The sequence below is a fragment of the Emys orbicularis genome, chromosome 1 (assembly GCF_028017835.1).
Source record: "Emys orbicularis isolate rEmyOrb1 chromosome 1, rEmyOrb1.hap1, whole genome shotgun sequence".
Lineage (NCBI taxonomy): Eukaryota > Metazoa > Chordata > Testudines > Emydidae > Emys > Emys orbicularis.
The window spans coordinates 78,960,753-78,985,777 of NC_088683.1; the positions used below are offsets into that span (position 1 = coordinate 78,960,753).

The 25,025-nt window shown below is 41.0% G+C and overlaps 1 protein-coding gene across 1 annotated transcript in view; it reads left to right on the forward strand.

Moving 5' to 3' along the window:
- The window catches only part of TMTC2 (transmembrane O-mannosyltransferase targeting cadherins 2), a 359,943-nt gene that overhangs the window by 286,272 nt on the left and 48,646 nt on the right, over nucleotides 1–25,025 (forward strand). Inside the window, exon 9 of the mRNA XM_065423466.1 lies at nucleotides 14,179–14,260. Coding sequence (XP_065279538.1) covers nucleotides 14,179–14,260 — 82 coding nt within the window. The remainder of the gene's footprint in view (nucleotides 1–14,178; nucleotides 14,261–25,025) is intronic.

Below are 25,025 nucleotides of genomic sequence, written 5' to 3' on the forward strand. Positions count from 1 at the left end.
AGACCTTGCATGCTAAGTTAGATAAATTGTTTGAGAAACATACTGGTGAAAGCAACATCCTAGCTGACCTCATCAGTCAACTGGGAAAACATGGGGTAACAGCCAAAGCACCTGAGCTCTTGCCTTACTTAGGTAATTTATTTCTTCTTCACAAGGAAAAACATAATTCTTATGAAAGGCTTTCAAATTGCAGAACTCCATTTATAAAATGTAATGGAGTCTCTTTGTCTAAAAATGACAGGCCCAGGTGCAGCCTTGAGCATGTACTCTAATTTGCTTTGCATTGTGTGAACAAAATTTTCAAAGGGAGAAAGTGTCAGCACACATGCTAAGGAAACATAAGCAAGGCCATTTTTGTGTTAGTCTAAGTTCAGTAGGCATTCAGCCTAAACCCTTTTGCCTACTGAAGGCTGTCAATTGGCATCTGCTTATACTGGATAGGCAATGGTGTTGGATGCACTAGTCTCTTTCTAGAAACCTTACTTAGGGGTCATAGATGGAACCAGATTGAAGGTTTCAATTGTGTATACCCCAACTGGATTTCTGCTCACATCAAAATGCCCACAGTTTGTAATAATGCAAATAGTGGTTAGTTTGCTTAAGAAACAGCCCAATAATATAAAATTAGGCAAGATGTAGTTTAGGAATTATATGTTTCGGTGAATCTCTTTGGAGAAACATGCAGTATTGGTTTGCCTTTTACATGGCTCCACATAGTGCTATTAATCTCTTATTTTTACCAGCTTCAAAATTGACCCTTAAATATTGGGGGGAAATAATTTGCTTCATAAAGTTTCTGTATTTCAGTTCTCAGCCATAGTAAATTCAGTAACAATCATACTAGGTGATTCCGTACAATCCAGAATGTTTGATATGATTAAATAAATCACACACATATGATAGTTAAGGACTCTTTTAAATTAAACTCCAAGAAACAAAATGATTTATAAGCCTCTATCCTGTCTTAGAGTAAAAATTAAAGTTAAACCTGATCCCTCACATTTTAAACGTATCCCCAGTAGGTGGCCAAAATCTTCCCTAGGGTATTTGCTGCCAGTGTTGCACAACTGACTAGTCAAAAAATTGGAGTTCAAAATGTCAATGCGCACTATTCCTCAAATTGGATATAAAAAGCCTATTGGGTATCAAACAGCAACAAAGGATCTGACTACGGGCAGGTCTACACTATGGGGTTAAGTCGACCTAAGTTACGCAACTCCAGCTACGTGAATAACATAGCTGGAGTCGACATAGCTTAGGTTGACTTATTGCGGTGTCTACACCGCCCTGGGTAGATGAGAGAAACTCTCCCACTGACTTACCTTAAGCTTCTCATTCCGGTAGAGTACCGAAGTCGATGGGAGAGCGATCTGCGGTTGATTTAGCGGGTCTTCACTAGCCCCACTAAATCAACCCCCAGTGGATCGATTGCTGCAGCATCGATCCACAGTAAATGTAGACATGCTCTAAGAATCTGTTGTTGCCAAAGTTCCCTTCCTTACCACATTGTATATAAGCAATATTAATGAATAATTAGTTCCCTTCCTTACCACATTATATATAAGCAATATTAATGAATAATTAGTGAATGACAGAACAAAATAAATTTAAACAGATATGAGCATGGAAATATGAGGGAGGGAGAAAAGAAAAGGATGGGACAAAAGGAAAGAAAATGTATGTCTCCTTTTTCCTCTGTGTAAAATAATGGTAACATTTGCATATTGGTACCAAACAGGAATAGTGAAGATTAGTCACTGAGTTACTGTTCTTTAAAAAAACGTTTTGAAGTTGAAATGCTGAAATATATTCAAGTTATATACATATATATTAACGTTGGATGTAATTTGCTGGAGTAGTTTATGGCATTTTATATAGTGATTAGCTGAAAACAGCATAATATAACTATAGTAGGAATAACATTTCTAGGATTGTTTATTAAATGCTTTCAAACTCTAGAAATTTTTCACTTGCATGAAAAGACACACTTTCTAAATGGGCCAACTCAGTTAGATGACTGAACTGGTTAGATATTTCATTTTTGGAGGCTAAATATCTTGGCAGGTAAAATTGTTCATAGGAGGAATTTTTTAATAAAAGTTGAATTTTCCAGTTTAATTCCCATCATAGCAGAGTATTATGGATATAGGATTCCTGGTAGGTCCATATTCAATTAAATTCAATCCATCATTGACTGACATCCAAAAATGATTAACTGGTTGGCTCTTTGACTGCTGTGTAATAAAGTGCCCTTATCACTATTCAAACGTTTATTGACAAGTCTTAAATTTGAGAACAGCGGCTTATCTTTAGAGTGCAATATATATATGACATACTTTTCTATTGTATTAAACCCTTTGTGGGGTCCACTTATGATCTAGCCAAGATGGGTCCATGTCAGAAAGTTTGGATCTAATTCTGAAATTTCCTAAAGTTCAGAGGTGGTTTGGGCCTGGAGTTCCAATTTTGGGATCAGTTTTTATATACCAAACACGTATTACACAGTTTCTCATCCTTTTTTTCTCTCTGAATATGTCTGAATATAAAAGTCACATCGCATTGCTTTATGTCCATTATCCCCCAGTTGCTTTAGGTGTGGTTTATCCAGTATACCTGGATATATCTGTGTCTTAAATGACAGGATTTCCTAGCTAGAGATATTTCCATAACTGGAATCTATCAAGGTTGTATTTCCTGAGGTTGGCCACATGTCATAAAGCTATATCCATGAATACACTTCTCAATTCCATTAGGACATATTTTTGACTGTATGCCAAAATTCTGTGGGACTAATTGTAAAATGAAAGGCTCTCTCATTGTAAAATAAAATTTAAAAGGTATTTAGATTACCGGTTGGTAAATGACATTGTGTCTTGTTCCTGTGAATAGGATAGCGGAAGCCATAAATTGTTCCTACTCATTCACGAAAATTTAAAGCTCATGACTGGAAACAGAGAAGGCAAACACACAATGAACTGTTTTCATGAAAGAAAGAAATATCTTTATTTTGTTAAATGGTACAATATAGGCCCCCAGTTACCTGTTACTAGTCTACATATAGTAAATTTGACTGTAATCAGAGAAGAATGCAGGATATAGGCCAAATTCTCTTCAGTAAGAATTTATAGAATTCAATGAAAACAATATGTGAAGACAGTGAATGTACTGTCATGGAACACAGGTAGATGTTAATACTCTACTTCATCAAAAATGATAAAAAGAGACTTAGGACTGGATGGAAAGGAAAGTGCCTAATATGGGAATTAATTTCACATGCATCCATTCCACTTTCATTATATGGTCAGGATATAAGAATAGTCTATAGAATAATGATAGAGACGAATACTCAATACTTTCCGTACAGTAAATATAACTCAAAGTGTGTGAAGAAACCATTTTCTTTAAAATTTGCCTATTACTTTTTTACAGCCCTTTTGTGTCTTAATAAAAGTTTGTTATTCCTTTTTGGTAAATTCCTCTTAGACCCTAAGGAAGAGCAAAAAACTAAAACACTGAATAAATGATGATTTAAAAAAAAAAAAACCCTCTAAAGTAAAATTGGTATGCCATACTTTTTTTCATGTACTGCACTATTTTTTATTTGTACTGATTTCATATAACATGAGCAAATGATCTGTTCCAAAGAAATGCAAATGTTGAGATGGATGAGTGGTGAAAGAAAGACCATATGAGGAATGTGTATTTTAGAGGCATGTTCAAAGTAACACCCACAAACGAATAGAGGGAGTGCAGACTGAGATCATCTGGTCATGTAAATCACAGTCCTGACAACTATGTAGGTTACAAGAGTTCAACAGATTTCAAGATTGAATGAAAAAACAGAGGCAGACTCAAGAACAAGTGGTGGGATGTCATAAAAGAGGACATGTTAACATGTAACGAACCTTGTGGATGCCGGGAAGTGGTAGATATGGTATATCTTCACTTTATTAAGGCTTTTGATATTATCTCGCATGAGCTTCTCATAAACAAACCAGGGAAATACAATCTAGATGGAGCTACTATACGGTGGGTGTACAAGCGGTTGGAAAACCATTCCCAGAGAGTAGTTAGCAGTGGTTCACAGTCAAGCTGGAAGGGCATATCGACTGGGGTCCCACCTGGATCAATTCTGGGTACTGGTTCTGTTCAATATCTTCACCAATGATTTAGATAATGGCATAGAGAGTATAGTTTGTGGATGATACCAAGCTGGGAGGGGTTGCAAGTGCTTTGGAGGATAGGATTAAAATTCAAAATGATCTGGATAACCTGGAGAAATTGTCTGAAGAAAACAGGATGAAATTCAATAAGAACAAATGCAAAGTACTCCACTTAGGAAGGAACAATCAGTTGTACACATACAAAATGGGAAATGACTGCCTAGGAAGGAGTACTGCAGGAAGGGATCTGGGGGTCATTGTGGATCACAAGCTAAATACGTGTCATCAGTGTAACACTTTTGCAAAAAAAAAAAAAAAAAAAAAAAAAAGCAATCATTCTGGGATGTATTAGCAGGTATATTGTAAGTAAGACACGAGACGTAATTCTTCCATTCTACTCCGCACTGATTAGGCCTCAACTGGAGAACTGTGTCCAGTTCTGGGTGCCACATTTCTGGAAATATGTGGAAAAATTGGAGAAAGTCCAGAGAAGAGCAACAAAAATGATTGAAAGTGTAGAAAATATGACCTAAAAGGGAGGATTGAAAAAAACCGGGTTTATTTAGTCTGGAGAAGAGAAGACTGAGAGGGGAAATAATAGTTTTCAAGTACATAAAAGGTTGTTACAAGGAAGATGGAGAAAAATTGTTCTCCTTAACCTCTGAGGATAGGGCAAAAACCAATGGGCTTAAATTGCAACAAGGATGGTTTAGGTTGGACATTAGGAAAAACTTTTGTAACTGTCAGGGTTATTAAACACTGGAATAAATTGCCCAGGGAGATTGTGGAATCTCTGTCATTGGAGATTTTTCACAGTAGGTTAGACAAACACCTGTCAGGGATAGTCTAGATAATACTTAGTCCTGCCGTGAGTGCAGGGGACTGGACTAGATGATATGGCATTAATCAGAACACTTTGAAGGGAGACATACACCAGGGGCATGCCTTCCAATAATTGACAGGGCACAAATCTCCTCTGGCCCCAGAATGGCTAGGGAGAGTGGAATCGGTCCAGGTAAGTACTTACATCACCTTCACCTCCTCAATATGGGTTTTTATCCAGAGGACTGCTGAGCACTCTCAGCTCTCATTGACTTCAATGGAAGATACAACTGCTTAGTACCTCTCTTTATCCAGACCTTCCTGACTAAAAAATTTACAAGAATTAGATGATAGAATTACTCACTAGGACATGTAAACATCTATCTAGTTCCATTATATTCATGTTTTTAATTGTCTTGTGCACAGGCACCAACTTTGTCATTTCCCCGGGAGTGCTCAACCCCAGGCCCTGCCTCTACTGCACCTCTTCCCCCAAGGCCCCATCTCTGCCCTGCCTCTTCCTGCCCCCTACCCCAAGCGCGCCCCACCCCCTCCCACCAGTGCCTCCTGCCTGCCACCGAATAGCTGATCGCAGCAGGTGGGAGACACTGGGAGGGAGGGGGAGAAGCTGATCGGTGGGGCTACCAGTGGGTGCTGAGCACCCACTATTTTTTTCCTGTGGGTGCTCCAGCCCCAGAGCACCCATCCATTTTAATAAGGCAAAGAAGGTGGTTCATAGAATAGGTTTCTTTTTCTTTTTCCCCCCCAAAAAAACAGAAGCAAAAGTCTTGTCACAGACCCTGTGGCCTCACACACACTTTCCCTTTCTGTTGTTGGGAACATTATCTTTCATACAGGCATTCAGAAGCCTTCTACAATACAAAAGGAGATATGTAAAGTACTCAGGTTTCCCCTACTCTCTAGTGTTTGTTGTAGTCACTTTTTTCTACTCAAAAAGTTATTTTAATTGTATAGTCCTTCTGAAAAAAGTGATTATTCGTAAAGAGGAATCAAGAGGATTGGTCATAGGGAATGACAGTCAATTTTGCTTGATGCGTAGATTTCATTTTCCACTGTGCCACCAAACTCTCACCAGCATAAGGCTATGCAAAATAGGGACTTTTGCTGTTTCACTTATTAAAGCCTTGTACAATTTCAACTATGGTGGAACTTTGGGGGTGTAATTTTAGGACTGTCTGTATGTTAAAACTCATCCCCCTAACTATTGCTGTGCTGCATGCTTCCAAAATAATGTGCAGTACAATTATGTAACTCTCATAGTGCAAATACGTATCTTTGAGGAGTAAAGAGGGGATTCTTAATGATTTTTAATGGACACCTGTTTATTAAATGAATGAGGTTGAGGGAGCCACATAACTGGTAGCTAGCAGTGCATATAAATCTGTGCAAGTGCATTATTCAGAACTGCATTAACCTCTCCCAATCTTATTAGTAGTTTAGGATTTTAATGTTTCTAGAAGCTTGAAGTACATCAGCTGGCTCAACATGAGCTTTACAAATTCTACCAGCAAAGTGAGGAGAAGTTGCTGTTGCTGGCTTTTTCCATTATTTCTGGGTGGGGCAGGGGAGAGTTATTTTCTTTGTCCTAAGTATTTGAGTGTTCTAGTCAAGGAAATACATGCCAGTTTATTTGAATAGATGTCAACTTTCTTTAAATTACTAACTTTCCTCCAGTCACTCCCTCAGTCAGAGTAACTTCAAAGTATTTTATTTGAAGGCCCAATTGAACACTATGTCTGACAATATTTGTAGAATGAGGCCCATAATCTGATAGAAATGACAGTTAGGATAAACAGTACAGCTATCATTTTCAAAAATGGGTACCTAGAATTAGGCTCCTGAATCCATATTTAGGTACTTTAAAATGGCTTGCTTGCTGATCACCCAGCTACTCCCATTAAGTCCATGGGAACTGTTGCGGCTGAGACATTTTTGAAAGCCAGGTCACCTAGTATAATTTGTGCTTACTAGATTCATGTTTTTCATGGGATGCTTGAGTGATAGAAGATGGGAGAATGTCCACTGCTATTTATGCTTGAGCAACATGAGTAAGGAGCCCTTACACTTGGAAGAGTCTCACTGAACTGAATGGGTATTTTGCCTGAATTAGGGACCTCTGGATAAGGCCCAGACAAATATAGTGTGGTTAGGAGCAGTATAAGCTTTTTTTAAACTGACTTTCTAATGTGCTTTCACCCCACTTCTGGCTGAATCCCCTCCAGAAGTCAGATGATACAATTTTTATGATGATTGAATCCTTGTTCCCTCACTGACATGCCAATTAGTATCAGTTATTGTGTGTGTGTGTGTGTGTGTGTGTGTGTGTGTGTGTGTGTGTGTGTGTGTGCGAGAGAGAGAGAAGTTGGCACTTCTCCATTAGAATGTGGGCTAAGACTATCTACTCATTTCTCACAAGCAAAGAAGAAGCTGTCATATGGCACACTTCTGTTTGCTACTGAGTTGGACTGCATATGAACTGGTGACCTGCAGTTGAAAGGCATGTTTTATCCCATTAGTCATCCTCAGAGCCACTGAGTCCTCCCATTAAAAACTTATGAATAACCATTTTATCTTGGACATAGAACTCTGTTCTGCAGTTATAAAGCTGTATTTTCACTTTGTGAGGTTTCCAAGGCATGTGTGTATACGTATACAACTGCTCACCCTCGCTGTTAAAAATTGAGAGCTTTCCAGTGGTCTTCAATGCCTTCATTTGTGTCACTGTGTGGGCCATTGCACATAAAAATGAATATGCACGAAATGTGCCAGTCCACAGCAATTTAATATTTCAACTATTTTGATAACTAATTATGGATTTCCCTTAAAATTTAGAACCTATCTCCTTCTATCCTGTGTGCTACTTAGCACTGAATCTTTACAATAGAGTGGGGGAAAAGATAGGTGTTGTCCTCTAAACCTGATTATTTCACCATATGCATCCTCTTGTGCTAGCAAAGGAATACTTACAGTGGCTAGTAGAAAATGTTGTTGCCTGACATAAGATATAAGTTTGATAAATGCCAAAGTTTAATAGTGATATAGCCTGATTCTGTCAAATGACTGGGGTTTATATCATCTGACACCTAAACAAAGCTTACAAAATGTGTGCTGATATATTGACATTTTAACAGTACACAAATGGCATGGAAAGGACTCTTTAGGTGGAGTGTGATGCAAGTTCTTTCAGAATGTCACTTTGGAAGAGAACATTCTTAATCATTTTTTGACAAATGTGGATATATTAAAATGACGGCCAACCTGAATAAATGGTTCTGCACTGTTCATTTGCTGGCACTTCAGTTTATGCCTCGGGTGATGTAATATATGACTTTTTTCCTGTTTTTGTTAATGAGCATTTTGGCCTCTCAATAACAATCATTCTATTGATGCTATGTATATGGTCACCTGTCACCATTATGTATTCTGTTTCCCTGAATGACTTAAGCTGGGTGCAGTATTACATTTGGAAAGTGCCAAACAGAATATAGTGGTAACATATTCTGGTGAACTGAATAGATGAAAGTAAATTATATTTGACAAATACTTGTGGTCTTATAGACATAGTTCTATAAGCAGAAGATTCATATTTTATGACTACCTTCAGTGAACTGTTCTTTTTTCGGTAGGAATAGCAACCTGAGTATGCATAAGACAGAATGCAGTCAGCTAAGACTAATTGTATTAGTCTGTTAAAAGAGCAGTGATGCACGATCTGTAAATGTTAATTCTGTTGGCATTAGTGATACATGCAGTCTGCGCCTACAATTTTGGAGTCTCCAGGCTGGACTTTGTGACATGACCCTTTTTGCCAGAGTAAGGATGTTAACTGAGCATCCTGAACCAATTTGAACTTGAATAATTACTCTGTCTACCTGAATTCCCCTGGTAGTTTCAACTGGATACGCCATTCTTCTTTACTTCTTGTGCTGAACTATTGCTGCATGCTGTTTAAAAAGAATTGCTGCCTTTCTCCCACAGAGGCAGCTCCATTTCACTGGTGGAGGAACGGATCGCTGTACGCTTGTACAATATATGTTCCTTTTGAAAAAAAAATTGGGATGAAAGGTGCTTCAGCATCTAAATGTAAACAAGCCTCATCTATCATGTGATTGCAGTGGTTAGGAGGTAGCAGTCGCTTGCATTGTGGGTAACTGGGAAGGATTAATTTTCCAAAATCTGTTCAGGGGCTTGACAAAGGGGTCTGAAGTATGAGGATTGGAAACTGAGGATAATGTTATTGGACAATAAGGGCCAAATTCTTCCCTTTCATGAGGGATACCTTATGGATCCCCTGTAGTATAAATGAGGAGGCTTCTGGCAGGGTGTCTTCTGAGAGGGGCCCTTGACTTTGAAATTTGTCCCCACCATCTTCACCTGCACTTGTTAACTTTCTGGATTCACTTAAAGCCCCTTTTCTTTTCTCAGGCTGTTGAGGTGGCGTGGGCTGAGGATTTGGGGTAGTGATAATTTACTACCCCAAATCATAATTTAATAATGAGCAATTCTTGTTATTGTTTGAATGCTACATTATGGGATAGATGCTCGCAGTACAGAATGCATGCAATACTCAATCTGATTAAAATCTGCTTCTTTACCAAGTGATTATAGGGTAGGCCAGGGGTCGGCAACGTTCGGCACGCGGCTTGCCAGGGTAAGCAACCTAGCAGGCCGGGCCAGTTTATTTACCTGCTGACGCGGCAGGTTCGGCCAATCGCAGCCCCCACTCGCTGCGGTTCGCCGTCCCGGGCCAATGGGGGCGGCGGGGGGCAGCGGGAAGCGGCGCAGGCCGAGGGATGTGCTGGCTGCGGCTTCCCGCTGCCCCCATTGGCCCGGGTCGGCGAACCGCGGCCAGTGGGGCCCACGATCGGCCGAACCTGCCGCGTCAGCAGGTAAATAAACTGGCCCGGCCCGCTAGGGTGCTTACCCTGGTGAGCCGCGTGCCGAACGTTGCCGACCCCTGGGGTAGGCTATGTTGTATGTATCTTTAAAATGGCACTCAGGGCAATCCTGAAAATTATAGATCAAGAAGTCTTACTTCCACATCAGCGGCATTTAATTAAAATACGTCATTTTAATTCTGAGTCGCTCATATCTCATAATACAAACCAACTCACTGCTTGGTACTAGGAAAAAACTGCAGTCATAGGCTACATCTACACTACGGGGGGGGTGTCGATTTAAGATATGCAAATTCAGCTACGCGAATAGCGTAGCTGAATTCGACGTATCGCAGCCAACTTACCCCGCTGTGAGGACGGCGGCAAAATCGACCTCCGCGGCTTCCCGTCGACAGCTCTTACTCCCACCTTCGCTGGTGGAGTAAGAGCGTCGATTCGGGGATCGATTGTTGCGTCCTGACGGGACGCGATAAATCGATCCCCGAGAGGTCGATTTCTACCCGCCGATTCAGGCGGGTAGTGTAGACCAGGCCATAGGCATGTTATTGCATAATACTGGCTAGTGTCTGAGACAGGATACCAAACTATTGGTACAATACAGTTTGGCTATTTTCTCCATGAGGAAAGAGTAATAAGCCGTAGATTTCCTCTGTCCCTGGGCTTGTGATAGTGCTTGGTTTTAGTGGTTTTGGAGTACTAAACAACAAAAGGTACTGTTGATTTTTATTAACAAAACTATGCTCTGTTAACTTGACAACTGTTTCTGTGTCTTTCTCTTGCCTTTCTCGTCAGAGCTTTGGTAGTTCACCCAGGTCCAAGACATTTTCCTTAAAAGATTGGTATCACTTTTATATTTTATATTGACCTGCAAAGCTCTTACTTCCCATGAAATCTTTTTTTTAATATGAGTGTAAAAGAGAGTTGCACTTTAATATCTCTGCAAATAAATGTAGAACCCAAATATAAGAGATTTTACAAAATCCTGTGTCCACAGTTCTAGGTGATGAAGTCAGTGCATGTGTTTTTAGCATATGAATGTATCTAACATTCATTTTCATACCACAGTTTAGTTTTGGAGTTCTGCTTATCCTGACTCTTGTCCAGAAAATTAGCACACAGTTTACCAAGGTCCTTTACAATATTTATTACAATGGATTTCCACCTTTTCCTTAGATCCTGAACATAGATAGTGTTGAACACATTTCTCTCTGTGCCTGGAGATCGGCAGCATAAAATAGTCAACCCCAAAACTTGTTGTAACCCTTGAATGTTGTAGCAGCTCTGCTATAGTTAGGGTCAAGACAGGCTTTTTGTTTAAAGCTTGACTCTTGTAAGAGCTCTAAAATCCATATGGTTATTTGGATTGCCTTGAAATTTCGTGTGTCTCAGGGGATGCAGGGTTTGGTCAGTGATCTAAGTTTGGGATCATTTGAACAAGATGTTCCTGAGATACAACCCCTGGGGGGGGGAAACAGCTTTTCTTAAAGTTGATACATTCTGGCAATGTAGTTTGGCACACAGATAGAGATCAAACCAGGGCTCAGATAATCACAGCAGAGTCTCAAACACTTGAAGGTTATCCCAACAGAGAGCATGACACCAACCAGCCCTCCAGAGGAAACCAAATTAAAACGTTATTAAAAGAAGAGTTTGCTTTTCCAGTTAAGTGTTCCAGCAAGCATGTCTAAGGGATGCACTTAATGCATGACACAGGACGTGTGCAAAAAGGAGCATCCAAGAGTGTTGAGAGGCACCTAAGATTCACAGGATCTGTAAGGCGCTGAGGGACTGTTTCAGCCATTGACTCCGAGCACCTAATGGGCACTGTGAATTCAAATCTAATTGAGGGCAGAAATCTGAAATATTGCTCCAATCTGCTGCTGTCAGAGGAGTGTGGGTTTTTTACATTATTTTTGGGAAATGGATTTAATCCGAATATAGCAGAACATGTTTGAAACTATTTATGAAAAGAAAATAAATGATACCTGCAAATGCTGGCTGAGAGGGGAGGATGATTAGTGCTGGAAGAGTAGTTAGAAATGGGGAGAGAAGGATTTGGTGTGTAGTGAGGGAATTATGGAGAGGAGAATAAATGGGGATGGGTGGGTAGGAGAGGAGTTAGAGAGCCAGGAGGGGAGAGGGGGCGTGTGGGGGGGAATAGGGGCAGAGGTGCCTGTCAGCCCTACATTGCCCTCCTGTGTGTGTGCCACAATCTGGGGACCCTCAGCCCATCTATGGGGGTCTGGCCCCTCTCATTTGAGCTGAGATCTGGGAGCCTTGTTCTTCTAAGGGGTCTCAGCATAGCTCTCTCTTCCTGCTCCCCCCTGCTATGCACACAGGATCTGGGGAAGCTCCCCTCTGCATGTGCAACCGAGAACAGGCATACTGGAGCATGCACTGAGAACACACTGCAGACACTGGGGAAGGAGTTGAGAATGGGTATGCTTGTTGCATATCACAGGCTTTCCAGCACTGGGGGGAGGGGAGGAAAACACCTGCTGACATGAATGGAGCCATTCACATATTTCAGAATTATTGTTTCAGGCTTTAGTCATCTCCTTGGGGTGTTCTCATTCAGCTGAAGCATTTAAGTGTAGAAACAGCCATAGCCTACTCTCCTGCTGGAATGCTTGCACTTGTGAAATTTAATCACTTCACACTTACAGGATACCATCTAACCTTGTGCTTTCCCTTACCCTTCAGCACACCTGTAGATAAGTCTCTTATCTCACCTCCCTACTGACAATTCCTGTGGCAAGAACTCCTTACCCCCAGGGCCTTGCTACTATAGCAAACTACACATTTTTTCAATGAAATGATGCAGACTATCTCCTCAAGGTGCACACTCTCCTATCACAACCACGGCTCTGTGATGCTCCTCAAACTAATCCCCATCTCCGAATACACCTGTACCAACCTGCTTCCACCATTCAAACCATTCAGTACAGCTACACTCTCTCACTAAATCCAGCTGTAGTGCATGCAGATAATTGTGGCTATTGCCATCTCCAGGGAGGCAAAAAGAAGATTATTGGGTATGTACCCTAATTTTGTCTTTCCTGGTTTTCTGAAGTTTGAGTGTTGTGGAACTCTATGTTCTGGAAGGGCACAAGCTGTCATCAGAGTAGAGAGTTTATTTTACCTGTATATTTGACTCTGCTGTGACCACTGCTGGAATACTGTGTCCAGTTCTGGTGTCCACAATTCAAGAAGGATGTTGATTAAATTAGAGAGGGTTCAGAGAAGAGCCACAAGAATGATTTAAAGGATTAGAAAACATGTCTTAGAGAGACAGTCTCAAGCAGCTCAGGCTATTTAGTTTAATGAAAAGTAGGTTATGGGTGACTTGATTACAGCCTATAACAGGGATCGGCAACCTTTGGCATGCGGCTCACCAGGGTAAGCATCCTGGCGGGCCCGGATGGTTTGTTTACCTGCCACGTCCCCAGGTCAGGCCGATCGCGGCTCCCACTGGCCGCGTTTCGCCGCTCCAGGCCAATGGGGGCTGCAGGAAGCGGCGCAGGCTGAGGGATGTGCCGGCCGCTGCTTCCCGATGCCCCCATTGGCCTGCAGCGGTGAACCGCGACCAGTGGGAGCCGCAATCGGCCGAACCTGCGGATGCGGCAGGTAAACAAACCAGCCCGGCCTGCCAGGGTGCTTACCCTGGTGGACCGTGTGCCAAAGGTTGCCGATCCCTGGCTTATAAGTACTTGCGTTGGGAACAAATATTTGATAATGGGCTATTCAGTCTAGTAGACAAAGGTACAACACAATCCAATGGCTGGAAGTTGCAGATAGACAAATTCAGACTGGAAATGAAGAGTACATTTTTTAAAGCAAGAGTAATTGACCATTAGAACAATTTTCCAAGGGTTATGGTGGATTCTCCATGAATGACCATTTTTAAAGTCTTTAAGGTGCCACCGGACTCCTTGTAATTTTTAAATTAAGATTGGATTTTTTTTTTTTTCAAAAATACCTGCTCTAGGATTTTTTCAGAGAAATTCTATGGCCTGTGTTATACAGGGGGTCACATTAGATGATCACAGTGGGCCCTTCTGGCCTTGGAATCTATTAATGAGTGGACTTTAAATTTGTTCATGAAGTTCTTTCCCATTTAGTTCCTATTTACTTAGGTTGAATCTGGCAATAATAGTAACTGTGTTGCTCTAGTGCCTGGAATTTGGAAAGTGTGGGAGCACATGGAGAGTCCAGGGTGACTCAGTGTTAAGATAATCCATTTTCTCTCTCTCTCTCTCTTTTTTTTTTTTAAGGGCCGCAAGAGTGAGGCAGAAAAGTACTTCTTGAAGGCTATTCAGCTGGATCCTACCAAAGGCAATGGTTACATGCATTATGGTGAGTTTCTGATAGATAGGTTTCCTTGCATTTTCCAGGTTTGCTGTTAATCTCTCTGAGTGATTAAAGATTTAAAAACTGCTACTGGCAAAATACCTCCGTTCAAGCAAAATAAACTAACCTACCATGTAGAACTTCATCTCCATTTCAATTTGTTAACACAGCAAAGAGAGAGGGGGGTATTTTCAGATTTTTGCATAATTTTCCTTCTGGGAGGGAAATTTCCAAATTGCTGTCTCTCTGTTGGGAAAGGAGGAAGGTGAATATCACTATATGTAAAAAGGTTTCATAGACATGTTTGTTATTGTTAACAGCATTGACCTAGCTCTGCTTGCTGCCTCTGGGTGGGCAACTAAAGATTGTCTTAAGTGTGTACCAGGGCAGAACAGCTAAGATTCTGTTTCCTAGTAAGTAGTTATAGGCTGTACATCTGCCTTCCCCCTATCTTCCTTGTGGCTTGAAACAGACAAGTATTTTAAAAGGCTTTGACAGGTTTGGCTATACCTTTTTAATACTAAGCCAGTCATGTGCTTAAGTGATGCAAAGCACACAGTTAATTTGAGGGTGATGGTATCATTATATCTTTAGATAGATTGTTTTTTCTAGATTTACAAAAAAATATTTCCAGATGTGATTGGTCCCAAGGAACCAAAAATATTTAACTTTATGAGCTGCCTCTTATTCTAGTTTAAAACTGATAATAGAAAAGTCAGAAAATATGAGTTATGTAATCCCCGTTGGAAAATATAGGGAGGGGGAATAAATGCAATCTTAGTTGGGGAGCATGATGGGGAACCACAGCCATACAGTACATATATTTTTATATATTGTTTTCATTTCCTCTTCTGGCTCCACTGGGTTTAAGCAAAACAACCACAGGGATGGTGCACAAAAATGGTAATAATAAAAATAGAAGGTATAGTTAACCAGCCATAACTTTATTTGTTTGTGTACTTCACTGTGTGGTTTCTAAATCTCAGTTGGTGACATTTTATATTTGATTGGTTCAAATGTAGTGTGTAATTTTGTATTTTGAATCCCATGTTTAATTCCTGGATGTTTTTGGAATGAATTCCATTAGTCTGCAATAATGAGGCAGCTGTTGCATTGTATATTGTAGCAGTTAATATGGTAGCCCACACTTTTAGAGTGTCCTTAACCTACCTCCCAAATACATTTGTGCCCATGCAGATTAATTTGTATATGCCTGTCTGGTTTGTGCCCACAAATTCAGATGTGGTGATCACAGAAATCTGTGGTTGCAAAGTCAAGGACAGCTGTCAAAAATCTGGCCACGCAATCAACTTGATTCTGTATGTTTCACTGCAGTTCCAGGCTTCTGTTTCTCATGACTTTGTGATATTTTCCATGTTTTCCCACTTTATTCATTGATTTAGTGTCCCTGCTACACTTGCACAGTTAAAATGCATAGGATTTCTGAAGGCCCTGTTATCCAAAAGCTGTGTGAGGTTACTTCAGGGATTGGCAACCTTTGGCACGCGGCCCTCCAGGGTAAGCCCCCTGGCGGGCCGGGCCGGTTTGTTTACCTGCCGTGTCCGCAGGTTCAGCCGATCGCGGCTCCCACTGGCCGCGGTTCACCGCTCCAGGCCAATGGGGGCTGCGGGAAGTGGCGCAGGCCTAGGGATGTGCTGGCCGCCGCTTGCCAAAGGTTGCCGATCCCTGGGTTACTTTGTTCTTCCACAGATTCATGATGCATTGATTTCTGGATTGCTACGTTACAATGCTGAAATTATAAATCCTGGTGTATTAAATTTCATAATTTAAGGCGATCCATTGACAGGGTCTTTTGTTTTTACAGCAAAATAAAAAAGAAAGCATAGTTTCTTAAGGCAGTTAAAGGACAAATCATGTCCTCCATCTCTGCAAGTGTGAGGACACCTCTTGCAGTGGAAATGTAATTTTGCTGTGAAAACGAGGGGAGGGGAGGGAGGGTCAGAATTTGGAGAACACTAGGAATATTTTTAGTTTGAGTGGGACTGATTTCATGCAGAGGATCTGGAGACAGCAGAGGAACTTGAGGGTCCACTGCTACAAAGCATGGGGTCTCCATAGTGAGCTTTATTCATTATGAATCAAATTCTTCTCTTGGAAATACCAGCATAAATCTTGAATAACTTATTGACTCCAATAGCATTAATGCATATTAACATCAAAGTAACCAAGAACAGATGATGGCCCTATGTCAAAGTTCTGTCCCTGCAGGCACTAAACTCACTATCAAACATGGAAAAGATTCTCTGGGCTATTCTTTTCTTTGCTTGTTCCAAAGTCCTGATCAGGAATCTGGAAGTATATGTCCAGGGGCAATGCAATTATTAATCATGAACCTCTAGGGGACACTTACTCTGTGTGTTTTGTCTCTACACATCATGAGTTTGGTTTAGCAACTTGTCATAGGTACACTTCATATCCCATAAGTCAAATGCTAAATCATAGGGAAATATATCTATACTCCTCATGTAAACCTTAAACATGAAGACACTCTGGAAAAAAAGAATAAAAGATTTGGCACCATCCCTAGAAAATGCACACCTCACTGCGAAGCCAAATTGGAAGGGTGGCCATTGGGGACTCAAAAGCCTGTATGTTAATGGAGCAGCACTGTATATAGGGACTGCAAATACACTTTGATGCAGATATTATATTACTTGTGCTCCCATGATGGGTCCATATATGTCTTCATCTTTGATTGCTGTATTTGTGGTCTTTTTTGGAGGTATCAGGATGATTTGTCAGTGTGTTCTATCTTGTCGGAGGTTTACCCTTGTATTTTCTGTTACTTCTAGTTATGGCCCTGAACAGTTAGTGGTGCAGAATGTGAATCAATGAGGGAAGTACCTTAAATGGCACATAAGACATTGAGGAATGTGTGATGAGTTAGGCAATGGCTTCATGGGTAGTGTCACCATGGCACATTTGGCTGGACAACCCACTGGTACCTTGATTTTGCAGTTCCAGATCACTGGCTTGTTACTATGCATTTCAATGTTTTGAACAGTGTTTCCCAAACTGAGGGTACCAGACTAGTTCAGGGAGGAGTAAAGGAGCGGATCAGTGTGAGTGGGGTGAGTTACAAGGGCTGCAGATCCCTGTCTTTTACACACATTCTTCAAATGTGTTGCCATGTCATTAGGTACAGCAGGAGGTGGCTCACTGAAAGCCATCCACCTTCCCTCCCCATCATAGTGCCTCTATTGTAGCTTGCTATAGAAGGAGCTCACCAGTACAGTACCAAGCTGAAAACTCAGGCTGCCACCCAGTCCAGGCTTCTCTTCTCCTGTGACATTCAGCTGAACTTTGGGTGAAACCAGTGGATGTCTACTGGATGGAACCAACGTAGCTCTTAGTGAGGTAGGCAGATTAGAGCTACCAGCGAGGCTAGAGGGGAGAATGACTCAAGAGGCAGCAAATAACTTGGAAAAGAGAGAATGTCCATGTCACAAGAAGGGCATCATGACAGAAAGAGGGAAAAGAGAGAGTGCCAAAACTGGGTGAGGACATGGTGTTGAGGGGAGTACATCAACTAATCCATTCCAAGTGAAAGCTCCATTGTATTTTTTTTGGAGGATCATTGACTTAGCTGTTGGCCCTTGACATAAAGTTAGGAATGAAGTTGGTTTCATTATATTATGTTATGTATTTGTGATAAAATAGGAGGGAACTTGTTGCTATTCATGTATGAAATAAGTGTGCTTTTTATTGTAGGGGGAGATTTTCAAAGGAACAAAGGTGTTTGTACCTAGTGAAAAGTACTGGGCCGCCTAAATCCCATTTGCATCTTTGAAAATCTCCCCATGATGTCTGAACACTCGGTTAGATGGAAAGTAAGGAGTCAGTCAGTGTTAGCTGGCTTAGAGAGGCCCTTTAACATCTAGACTGCTGAAAGCTTACATTAAAACGTTAGAGTGCTGAAATACTGAAGGACTGCAAAGATTAAAGACACTAAGCCAGATGATGGTCCCCAATCCAGCCGCTTTACCACCATAAATGAGCCACAGTTGGATGGGGGGGGAAATTTTCCCATTGTAGGTAAAGCAGCTCTATGCTGGCCCCTTCATAAGTTTCCAGCAAAGGGGTGTTTGTAGGCCAGAGACATGAGGGGATGTGGTGGTCACAGTGCACATCACTATGGGATTATGGGCTTCAGAGCAATCTACACCAGGGGTTGTTTCAGCCCTGCAGTAACTCAGAATCTTGGCAATGCAAAAGTGGCATAAAGCTGTATTTCTGTCTCCCTGACTCTGACCCGCACGTTCTGTGCTGCATCTCTCAGGAAACATAGCAAAGAATCTAGCCCACTGTGTTAAGGAAGTAGAGAATCAGCTGCACATTCAGGATGTCGGAATGATTAGCTTTAATGATAAACTGTCGGGGAAGAGACAGAAACAACAAACTTTGAAACTCTTCAACATTAATGGCCATTAACCTAGCTTGTTTGGAAATAGGCTGCTTCATTCAAGTGATCACTTCTAAAGGGACTGTGGGATGAGTAGTTATTATAGTGGTCAGGAATTATCTTGTTTTATGTTGTAGGATTGCATTAGACTCAAGAGCATCAAAAAGGATTTGACTGCTTATGCTTAAAGATTCACACGTTTCTTTGTGCCCTGAATATACCACCGCTCTACTTAAATACTGATTCACATTCACAGCTTCCAAAAAGATTCCAAACAAGATTTAAATTAGAATGTTCCTTAATTTATCCTGTTAAGTTTCAATTTGGGAGTGACACATATTCTCTTACTACACCAAGAGACTGAAGCTCTTCTTAAATCATAGTTACTGGAGACAATTCAGGGGCAGAGAGATTGGAAACCTAATGAGATCATTATGCTGTCATTTACACACATCTCTCTAGAATTATTGTTTTATGTTTAGGAACTCAGAAAAACCATGTTCCTTAAACTATATTTATTAGTTACTTGTTTTATAGTAGTAACTAGAGACCACAATCAGAGATCAGGACTCCATTATGCTAGAAAGAGTACACACAAAGAAAAGACAGATTCTGCCCATAAGAGCTTACATATTGTATGAAAGTTTGTTGTTTGAATATGACAGAGAAATGTGTGTTATATTTTTATAACAAGACCGCCATTTCTGCCATACGTAGTCTTTGTAGAGGTTTCTTTGTGAAATTCTGAGAACTTCTTTCCCCGATAGAGAGATTCCAGTGTGTGTAACAGGAAAGTTGGCAGGGGCTGTGCTGATGCGCATATTGCATCTGTCTAGCTCTGACCACAACTCATTGGAGAATTTAATTTCCCAATATACATCACTATGTAGCATCTGGTGTTCCCAGTGGAGCAGATCCATGTGTTTGTTTTGTTTCTCACTCCGTATATACTGCATTCAGCTAATCCTGCAGTCAGATATAAGTAATTCACAAGAATTATAAAGTGTAAAGTCAATTTTATGTTTTACTGACAAACAAAAAAACTGACCTTCCTAGGAACTTGGTGATTTCTCCTCCCACCCCCTAAATAGGTCATAGCATTTTGTTAACAACTTACAGTTGATATGTCTCCTGGTTTCCGTTTTTGTATTTAATACAATTCTAACTTTTAATTGCATTTCACTGATGGAAGTGCCTTAGTATGAGAATTTAAGGTTGGAAATTTTTGGCCAAAATGTTCCTGTAATTCCACTGCTGCCCCATGCTACAGACAAATGTATTTTGAAGTGTAAGCTGTGGGAGTTACTATCCAGTTTCATCCTTGGACTCAAAACTGAGGATATATTGCAGCTGTTACCTTTGGAGAAATGATAGATACAAAGTGGTTTCAGAGAGAGGCTAGAATTTAGAAGTTAAGTAACAAATATAACAAGTTAATTATCCCATGTAGGAGACAGTGAGCGGGGGAAAAAATGAGGATTAATGCGGAAAATAATAGAGTAACAGTGGATTTGTAAATTGATAGGGATAGGGAAGTTAAATAACAGTTTAGAAGTTTGTTGTTTTAAGTTCAAAAGTGAAAGATAGGGAACAAAAGATGTCAGAAATCTAGTAAGTACCCAAAGATCACTATTCATCTGTTCTACATCCATCTAAAGATCATAACCTTTGGTTGCAGTCAACTAACCAGACTGAACTATGATCTTAAAAAAAATGTGAAAGTGGAACTTCACAGAGAAATTCAATTGCAAATTACCTAATTAAGTTAAAGTATAATTAATCTAATGAGAATAATCCATTTTTATTATAAAAAGGGAATAGTTAAGTGATTTAGAGTTATTAGAGCCCATGTATTATTCAAAAGAAGCTAAATGAAAAGGTCTCAATAGTAATTAATAAGACAGAGTTAGTTTGAACATCTTGTTGGGTCCTGGCCTCTCCCATTCCAATTAAGTAATTGCCAGTGTGAGGGAGATGGGGTTTCTGTGCGCATGCCTGCCCTACTGCCTCACTTCCCTCACCACTTCTCCTACTCTTACCCCACCCAAAACAGACCACAAGGGACGCTTCAAAAAACTAAGAGTTTAAACCTGGCACAATCCATTCTTAAGGATCAACAAAAACATAACCTTGACTTAATTGTCTTTTTACATCAATAGATTATGAAGGAAGAAGTGAAGCCAGGAAAGGGAGGTATTTCTGACATTACAGTACCAATGGATTTTAATTGGAATCCTCTTCTGCCTTCCCCTGAAATTAGGCCTATATAGTGTTGGGAGATCTGTATTCCTGCTGTGTGGCCAATTGGCCAGGTCATCTCTGGGGTACCGGCAAGTGATGAGAAGGGGCAATAAGAGGGTTTTTAAGGCATGACACTGCATCACCCACAGGTTTGAATAAATCCTTCACTGACTTTCATTTTTGAATGGCCTGATGTTGGCAATAGGAATACAGTCATGTTGAGAAAAACAAATGAGAGAGGGGGAAGATAGCCCACAGAGACAGAATATACAATAGTCCTTAAAGCAAGCAGATAGGAGAGCAGTTTAAATGTTAAGTAGGATGCAGGGGAAATAAGGAGCAGCAGAGCAGATTGGAGCATTACCACCATCTCGGGTATTCAGCGTAAGCTCTGTTGGCCACCTGTGATACTTCCAGTATGTTCAGCCCAAAACTGGCTTAGAAGGCCTTGAAGGCAAAATCCTCAAGCAAACAGGAGTCATGCCATCTGGGTATCTACATTCTGAGCTGGTGTTTCTCGCTTTGGCACATGTCACGCATAGCCTGTGAATCTGTTTAGAAACTGGCAGAGCAAACAGCTGTGTAAATTTACTTATGTCAACCAGTTGTGTTGCAGAACTGCACCACCTAAGGAATGTTTGACACAGACTCTGGAACAAGGACTTTCCTCTCATTGCCCCCAGAAAGTTCTACTCAAAACACATCTATCGGTAGGACTCCATTTATATCCTGTGACATCTGCTCTTAACTGCTGGCAGTGGATGACTGACAGTTCTGGTGGTTCCAGTCTTAATGCTGCTGATGCCAATCAGCCATGTTCTGTTCCAAGGGCCCAACAAGGCAGTGACTGCTGCTCTCCTTCCATCCTATTGTTTTGGATGAACTGACGTAACACATGCTGGATTAGGCCAGCCAAAGTTTGATCCCGACAAAGATTCCTCTTGGAACTCTAAGTTCTGTGAATATACCAAAAAAGACAATTTCAACTGGCACACCAATGTTGCATATGTTAAAGTAATTGAGGCTGTTACTAGCCATAGATTTAATGCAGTCAGATTTGACGCTTGATTCTACAACCTTGTAGAATGCCATTTTTACCATAGTGTTCTGTGCCACAGTCTGGGGAAAAAACCATTCATTTGAGGAGGCTGTGGGGGAATAGTATCCAGACACTGATGGTCAAGAAGACTCTTCTGATACCCAACGTATTTCCACAGAGAAAGAAGAAGAAAATGCCAGTGACTTCCATCTCTGGAGGATCTGATTTTTCCCTCTTATGCAAGGGACAGATAAGGGAGATTCACTTAATTTACAGACAGCCAAGAACACCCAGTCAGGTATGTGAGAACTAGAAATGCAACTACCATGTGAAAAAGGTAGCCAATCAAATCCATGCTGAGACAATTCAGAGTGGTTCCTCTTGAATATAAACTCTGGACATGGCAGATGACTACATGTATGCACATCCCAACCAGTGGATGTATCATAGATTCTGATAGGGTACCAATTCAGAGATTAATCTTTTGGGTTGGTGTCAACACTGTGTTGCTCTGAAAAATTCTTGGCAGTTGTAGGGGTATATTTACACAGAGTGGAGGGGTGCATACTTTCCTCTAGCTGAATGATGAGCTGATCAAGGACTTTGACAGAGATCCAGAATTTGTTTTTGCAATCTAAGGGTACTAAAGTCGTTTGGTTTTAACCTAAACAACCTAAAGTCTTCTAATTTATTCCACAAACAACTGGAGTACACACCTTGCTTCAAAGCTTTACAGCTCAAAGATAGATTCTAAGACATTTTCTGTCTGCCAAAGAGGATTTGCCAGAAGAAGCAGGTTTCAGCAAGGCTGTAGATGTTGGGACTGATGGCTCTGACAGTATTTTTGGTATCTGTCTGCTTCCACAGTATCAGTGGACACTTGAAGTCTCAGTGGTTACAAACCATACAAAGACACTGCTATTGCACCTGATTGAGAGATGACCTGCAAGATCTATTGGATTTTTGGCAGTCCAATGACAATCAGAAATTGTTAAATGACTTCTGATCCAGATTGTAGTTACCACAATGCATCCATGCAGAGGTGCTTTTACATTTAAGGCAGGCTGTAATCCAGGAACAGTAACTGTACATATATGTTCTTGGAAGGATTGAAATCCTTATGGATTAAGAGGTGTCATAAAACTGGTATCCCAAAGGCTGATTTTAATTCAAATAAACAATCTGGCTACCAAAATTGACATAGTTGGTGACATCTGCAGAAGGAAAGCCATGAAAATATGAGACTGGGTAGTGCCCCATAAGTCATGACTAGTGGCCAGCAACCTATCAGGGGTGAAAACCCTGATAATAAATTTAGACAAATACAAGTAGTTCCTGGATCAGGAGCTAGTGGATCAAATCTTCTTTGAAATCAGGACGTCTCCCCATGACCTGTTAGCTATTCAGCCATTCTGCCGACATTCATAAGAATGGCCATCCTGGATCAGACCTATGTTCCATCTACCCCAGTATCCTGTCTTCTGACAGTGACCAGTGCCAGATGCTTCAGAGGGAATGAACAGAACAGGGCAATTTATTGCATGATCCATTCCCTGTCATCCAGTCCTAGCATCTGGAGGTCAGAGGTTTAGGAACACACAGATAATGGGGTTGCTAATAGCCATTGATGAATCTGTCCTCCATGAACTTATTAATTCTTTTTTGAACCCAGTTAGTTTTGGCCTTCACAACATCCCCCAGCAATGAGTTCCACAGATATCACACTAGTCTTCTTGTCCTGACAAGGCCCTTCTGTTACCAGGGCCGACACTCCTCCCTCGCTACAAAGCATGCGCTGCCATGCCCAGTCTTTTCAAAGAGGTTTATTCCTTTAAACAGAGGCTATCAAATAAACAGAAAATAGTATTAACTCTGTCCTTGGCCCAGGCTTCAGGACCACCCCTCCCAGGAGTATCTGGCATTCCAGCTCCTGGCAGCTTCCTAGCCTCAGCCAGCTCCGCTCCCCTCGTGGGGAGCAACTTCCCTAGGCCCCTGGCCCCTTGCTCCAGGGACCCAGTACAGGAGCTAACTCCACTCCAATGTGACTTTTCCTCTCCAAGGCTCAGCCTCTCTGTCCTTCCTCCCCCAGCTGCCTACTAGCAGCCCTTTATAGGCACATTGGTAGCCCAGCTCTCTTTAATTAGGTGGATTGCGCTCACCTCCTCTGGCCCAGGGTAGCTCGGTTTAGTTATCCTCAGGGACCAGGTACCCTGTGACACCTTCTCTATAAGCTTGATGTGAAAAACTCTATAGCCAGAGTTTTTATGTAGTACAGATACACCCCTAGAAAGTTTATTTTGGTTGATTCCAATTTAATAGATCAGGCAGTTTTCAAGAGAACCATGGTCAATATTTTCAGACTTGTGCATATAAAGTTAGGTACTGCATTCATATTTAGGCACATGAATACAACTGGCTTGATTTGCAGAGAGTCTAAGCACACCACAGCTTTCATTAACTTCAAACTCCAACATGCACATGCAGATCTTGATTTTGACAGGAGATTGAAAAGCTGGCCTGCAAAGTTATGTTAAAAGCTCATTCAGTCAGATAAATGTCTGCTTCCCCAGCTAGCTTCTATTAAGGAGACGTTTGTAGGGCAGTTCTAGGTTCTCATACCTTTTACAGACATGGTTTGCACTTGGCCTTGTGGCAAGAAGTTGGGTTTAAAGTGTGTTACGGCCCTGTTTCTAGGCAAGGAGTGTTGCAACTCCTCCCACCCCAGCCATTTAGTTTTACTTTTCAGGCAGGTTTTAATATTTGTCATGTCTTAAGAGATGACTTAGTTCCTAAAGAAAATAATATTGTAGGGAAAAGGTATGTTTATGGTAAATGGATGGTCCCACGGTTTTGTTTGTGGAGTACTGTGGTGAAATTTTGCTTGTGCTTGGCTGACTTTGTGAAATAATTGTCATAGTTTCAAGTTAACTTTTAAGGGGCCTAATACTAAGTATGGAGAATGGAATTCTACTTATGAGAAAAAGATCCATTAAGGATCCAAAACATAGCTTATAATTAAGGCTAAGATTTTGTCATGGATATTTTTAGTAAAAGTCACGGACAGGTCA